The sequence below is a fragment of the Morone saxatilis genome, unplaced genomic scaffold (genome assembly GCF_004916995.1).
Source record: "Morone saxatilis isolate NCDOM2014 unplaced genomic scaffold, NCSU_SB_2.0 Contig17, whole genome shotgun sequence".
NCBI lineage: Eukaryota > Metazoa > Chordata > Actinopteri > Moronidae > Morone > Morone saxatilis.
The window spans coordinates 8,337,547-8,343,546 of NW_023339729.1; the positions used below are offsets into that span (position 1 = coordinate 8,337,547).

The 6,000-nt window shown below is 40.3% G+C and overlaps 2 protein-coding genes across 3 annotated transcripts in view; one reads left to right on the forward strand and one right to left on the reverse strand.

Moving 5' to 3' along the window:
• Nucleotides 1-2,218: 2,218 nt before the first annotated feature.
• On the forward strand, nt 2,219-4,753 carry cunh19orf53 (chromosome unknown C19orf53 homolog). The gene is made up of 3 exons (XM_035660797.1): nt 2,219-2,432; nt 3,545-3,600; nt 3,716-4,753. The coding sequence occupies exons 1-3, from the start codon at nt 2,342-2,344 to the stop codon at nt 3,866-3,868; spliced, it is 300 nt and encodes a 99-aa protein (XP_035516690.1). The 5' UTR covers nt 2,219-2,341; the 3' UTR covers nt 3,869-4,753.
• Nucleotides 4,754-5,443: 690 nt separating this feature from the next.
• The window catches only part of si:ch211-196h16.12 (regulator of G-protein signaling 5), a gene marked incomplete in the record, with an annotated part of 4,551 nt that continues 3,994 nt past the window's right edge, over nt 5,444-6,000 (reverse strand). For both annotated transcript variants that reach the window (XM_035660796.1, XM_035660795.1), the window contains 1 exon segment: nt 5,444-6,000.

A 6,000-nucleotide genomic window follows, 5' to 3' on the forward strand; every position in this document is an offset into this window, starting at 1 on the left:
AGACTGAAGCTTTTTTAATATCCCACGTCATCCCAAGGTTTTGTACGTGGAAGGTGTGTAACTGAGTATCTGCAGTTTTGTCACCTGGCCAGTGATCCTACAATGTGTTTGTTGTTTTAAGAGGCTCCATAGAAAAGGCCCAGATATGTCGATCTGCATGGGACTACTCGCTGCACTGAATGTCACAGGGCCAGACTCTGGGCCCGCACTGCTCACTGCCTTACAGGTGCAGCACCAATATAGCTCAATGATCATAACTGGAGAGACAGCATCCCCTCAGTCCTTCCCTCACCCTGGTTTATATCCTGTAGCCAGACCACCATCTCGTCAAGCTCACAGAAATCTGGATAAACTCTCACTTAAGAACTGACGGTGACGAGACTCCTGAGGCAGCCATTTGATTCACTGAGAGTCTGAAGATGGTTGCCCTCAGAGACTTCTGCCGCACTACTACAGCACACTGTGTCTCCACCCTTTGAGTGTAAATGAGTGCATTTACATGCGCGCTAGTTTCCTGGTTATGTGTTGTGCATATAAACGTCGTATCCTGGTTTAGGGTACCTAGATAAGCCCATATTTCTGTGTTTTTAGAAACCTGAATATGATAGTTGGATCATCCCAATAGAAACCAGGATCTAATGAAAAAAGGTTGCAGGTTTCTTCCATGTTTGCAAGTCCCAATAGAAACTGAAGTTACAATGTGGTTAGTCAGGAAAACAAAAAATACAATGATTGTTGCTCTTGTTAACCATTACTGGCGATCACATGGAGAAGTTAAATCCGGATGGTAAAAACAGCAGAGTGTACACTCAAAACCACAACACCAATGTGCATTTAAACTGACTCACTGACTTCTGTGCTTGAATTTCTCAGTGAGCTTGATGAGACGGAGGTCAGAGGTCTGCCCACATAATGCGTTACACCCCTCCTGACCTCACACACAGCCCTTGTGGACTTCATTCGTTTAAACGGTGACTAATACACATTACTTACTCTACAGGACCGCTGAGAGGTCCAGAGAAAACACCCTAAAAAAAGCTTAATGTCAGTAATAATAATTGCAGTATCCATAGTGTCATTGTCCATATCTTGCTGTAATATATACTCACTTCTTCCTTCACTTTCATCTTCCTCTTCCTCTTCACTTGTTTTCCTGTCCACCCATCAAACCTCAACTCACAAAGATGCTGTTAGGTCACACACGAGCGTAAAAGACACTTGTGTATTTGAATTTTCTTTCTTTTGTTTTGTACAGTTTAAGACATCACGTGTTTGGGGGCAAATTTAGACAATGTTCCAGACATATGTAGCAACTTTGTGGCCCGTCAGACCCGCCACATGTTATTTCTTTCTAAATCTTTAAAAAGTTTCTGATTTTTGTTTGTCTGTACATCATGATTATAACTGGTTGTGGTTTGTTGTTTTATTTCATGCCATTGTGATTCCTAGTGACTAGGCCATTAGTACACCACACTGGGGAGGCCTCCTCAACCATACACACTACCTCTACGTCTGCCTACACGGACTCAACCACTGAAATGCATGAACACAAGCACTGAACATGCCAGGCTGCAGCAGAGCAGATTGACAGATTGCGTGAAAAAAAAAATTCTGGACTAAAATTCTTCATATCTTACTAATGTTTGTATCTTGGACCCATAGTGACAAATAATTTGTGACGGTGCTTTTAATTTGCCAAAGTAGATTCAGGCTAGTGCGTTATGTTGGGTTGCAGCTGAATTGTTTCTGCATTACGCTATGATTTTTACACCATGCTTTTGAAGCAGCAGCAATGTAGTACTGCATTTAAAAAGATGTTCCTCCAACCTCCCTCGAAACGCCGTGTACATGCCTAATAATCAGGTGCCATAATTCAGCGCTGCTTGCCACTATTGTCCACATTGATTTGACTAATCAAAGCAGGTGCTTGTGTATTATTGTCAATATTTAGTATGGTCTGCAATCACCATGGAAGGAGTGTTGTTCAGATGGCCTCTTTAAGTGCAAGTATGTTATTGTTGTTATTGATAATCACTCGATCTGGGTTTATTTTGTAACGTGGAAATAGTTAAAAACTGGATTTTTTTTATATATACGTATATGAATATAATGCTGTAAAGTGCAGTCATGAATTACGAGATTTCTCTTTCACATCAATACAGTAAAAAGAATAAAACCACAGTGAAATGAGAGCTGTTTTTGTCCGTCTCCAGCACGCTGTTACAATGCAAGCATGTCAGTGAGTGTCCTGTGGGTGGCGGTAGTGTAACAAACAGGGATGGAAACCACAACTTGACAAGACGAAGAAGAAGAGCGGCCTGTGTGTGTCCGGTTAGCGAAGATGGCTCAAGGTTCACAGAAGTTTAAAGCTCAGCGGCCAGGAGCCAACAAGAAACACCAACAAAACAAACAGAAAGGGCCCAAGAAAGGAGGTACGGATTTAACAATGTTATTCTTGAAACAGTGAGTTTCTGAAAAATACGTGGTTTTAGTCAAATTACATCAACACGTGACCTGCACGGAAACAGCTGAACACGTTGTTCAGGTGGCTCAGGTCTGAATATATTATATACATATAATACATATATAATATACGTATAATGTACCCTATCCAGCAGGGATTATACTGACTAAACGAACACCTTTGGAGGCTGAAGGACAGCGACACAGATACTTTCTGTTTGAACTCCTCAGCTCTGCGTTTTGTTTTGGATGTTTGTAAAGAAACCTGTGAATACCTGTTTCATGTCTGCTGCAGTGCTTTATGATGTGTTGTTAATGAGCAAGGTAACGATAATATGACTCACTGTATGACTAATGTGATACTGTTAAACAGATAGCTTTACTGCAGTGTCATTATTCATCATCTGATACAGAAGTCCTGCAATAAATCTTTACCTCCATGAAGGTTATGATGTTCAGTTTTTGGTGTAAAATAGTTCTGTGTTGTACTGAAAAGTGTTTCTATTAGTCTGTCCACCCTGTTTATCTCAGTGAGGACATATTAGAGACACCTCTCAGTATTACACTGTACAGTTAAACTACACCACAGCCTTTATTGCAGGGTGGTTGTACCATAAACTGGCTACTTGGTGTGTTACGGGGTTAAATATTGATCTTGTTAAGTGATCATAATAAAACAGTTTCTTTATCTTAACAACAATTGCATTCATTACAATCACAATTTTCTAAGCAAGAAATTCTCTGATGTAGACAAACAAACCCTGGCGCTGTTGGTGTGGACAAATGAAGTTCCAGTATATCGATATTGATGATAAAAGAGAAAACCATTAATACGCAAATGATAATATCATACAAATAATCCAGCACCTCTTAAGTCATTTCTGGTTCTTTCCGTTCTTGCTTTGTGGTTCACTGTAATAACAGACTATAGAGACCGTATAAATGTGTAACAAATGATGTTTCAGGCCTGTCTGATTTAAGACAGACAGACAGACCTTCAAAGTGTGTGTCTATTATTTAATTTGATGGTTGGTAGCATTTGGAAGTGTGACAGTGATATGGTTTTGTTTTCTTTGTAAAGGGAGGACCATAGCACCTAAAAAGGCTCAAGTGGTTCAACAACAGAAGCTGAAGAAGGTGAGGAAGTTTGACATGACAGTTTCTCTCAGCCCAGCTCTTTTAGAAATGAGTACATGAGTGATCTTGACCAATTAATTATATTTAACATGACTTGCTCTGCTGTTCCCTGTAGGGCTTAGAGGTTGCCATCAGGAACAAGATTGAGCAGGAGGTGACCCAGAAGGCAAGCTTGTCCCTCCACAAGCCACTGAGTGTGGTTAAAGGGCCTGAAGGAAAAGGTAAAGGCAAGCCTGGAGAACCCCGTCCAGGAACCAGCTCCAAATAGGACCTGATAGACAACTGAACAGCTACACACCCGAGGATGAATGTTTTAACATTAAAGACTTAGTCATGGGATCACTGAGCCCATGGCTCAGATGTAAGATACATGCCAGCTGTCCTGATGTGTTTGATGATTTTCATGTAGAAATAGGTCTTCTTGTACAGATACCAATTATTACGTTTTTTACTTTACAAAGAAGTGTATAAAATAACAGAAGAGACATTCTGGATATGTTGTTCTTTACTAGACCAAGCAGATAACATAAACCTCCACTAGGGGGCACCACAGGACTTTACTGACTCATGAAATATGTTTGCTTTCTGTTTAAAACGTGAAGAAACTTAAGAAACCATCTTCTTATAGGACCTTTGGGTTTTACCCCCCTAAAAATTTTGTGAGTAAACATGAGCGGAAAAGATGCTTGACATAATGTTTGATGTTTGATATATTCGATACGTGCCAGAGACATCTTTACTCTTACCTGGTCAGCACATAGTGGGTATTTTGTGTTGCTTGCTTCACAAAACTGGGTGTGTCAGTTCACTGTGTCAATTCCAACCCAGCTGCGAGAATGCTTACTTATAAGAAGAATGAGTAATATAAGTAATCATTGATTACTGTGAAAATTTGGTCATAGCAGCAGAAAAGGTAAAAGGAAAAGCATTTAACTGAAATATAAAGCTTGTACTCAAGGTCAAGAATCCTTTGAGATATGTGCATCTCACTTTTCAAATAGACTCCAGCCATCACAGATAATTGTAATATTATTCATGGTACTGAATCCATTGGTTGTGTCCATTTTCTTTTTTGGGGGGGATTCTCCAGACTGGAATGAGATTTCTCTTATGAAGTCTGTCAAAAATTTGAATAAAATCCTTTTGTAAATGCTGGGTTTTTAAAAAGAAAGATCACAAGGGATGGCAGGTATTTTCCTGTAAAGTCCAGCAGTTGACAACTGATTTTAGAAGATGGGACAGAAGACGTCAGCTAACCAAGGCCTGTGAAGTGTTGATGCACATGGACAGAGGTGGATTTCCCACCTATATGCCCATATGTTGCTGGTTTATGTGAATTGGCTACATGGACAACCCAGTACTCCGACAGGCAGCCTGTTTGTTGAGTATCCGTGATAAAGAGGCACAAACAGTAAGAGTGTTTACGCTGTAGGATTCAGTGACATTATTCTGAGAGAGGATTAATCTCCACAGAACTGGCCACCTGCAATAGTCAGACCAAGTGTGGTGTTGTAACAAGAGTACTCAGTGTTATAGGAGAGTTGCTGTGGGACTCCTGTTGGGTCAGATTAGAAAAAGATACAGATCGATGCAGCAGAACCAGAGGGACCTTGCTTTTTATTTCACACATTCTGCCCTTATTACCCACAATACAACTTGACCAATGACAGTTCGATCAGAGATTTAGGATTACGGCAGGTTGTTAACTTCACTTAAACTCTTTTTTTCATTTTCAAATTTGTGGTCTTCAGACCTAACTGACGTTGACTCAAGTGACATCACTTGAGGTGGTTGATCACACTTCACGCAGCTCCCTCTGAAGCCACAAAACACTTTGTTCAACTTTTTTGTAAAACCTGTGTACAGTTATCCTTTAATGGATGAATTGAATTCAAATAGCCGAACAGCAGGAACGAGAGCAGTGTAACTAGGCAGCCTACTGTAGGTTACCATGGTGATGCACCCTTGCACCATGCTTTAAAGTAAGCATCTAATATATTGGACTAAAAAGCCAAGGTGAAGCCGTTTAGCTGAGGCGCGACCCGGGTTGTTTGTCTTTAATAAACACCGTCGAAGAAAGTGGGCCTGAATTTTCCCACCGACTTAGAAACAGACCAGCAGTGTGGCAGCAAGGTGGCCCGTGATAACACTGTTTGAACTGTTTTAATGTCAAGTCGACATACGCTCTCAAGCAGCCTGTGGCCGAGTGTGGCAAACTTCTAAATGAAATAATAGAGGTAATATACAATGTGTATGTAAAAAACGATACAAATGTCATTAAATACCACATACTGAGTTCTCTTTTATGAGGCATTTATTTAAATCCCTTGTAGCTTATGCAGTCCAGAAGCGCAATGTAGTTGAATCTACATTTAATCTTCATAATTGAGGTTTCTATGC

Bases quoted from the DNA above. Each gene is read 5' to 3' on its own strand.
- cunh19orf53 (XM_035660797.1), top strand. From the start codon at position 2,342: ATGGCTCAAGGTTCACAGAAGTTTAAAGCTCAGCGGCCAGGAGCCAAC. The intron at 2,433-3,544 runs GTACGGATTTAA...TTCTTTGTAAAG, and splicing joins GAAAGGGCCCAAGAAAGGAG to GGAGGACCATAGCACCTAAA. The intron at 3,601-3,715 runs GTGAGGAAGTTT...TGTTCCCTGTAG, and splicing joins AACAACAGAAGCTGAAGAAG to GGCTTAGAGGTTGCCATCAG.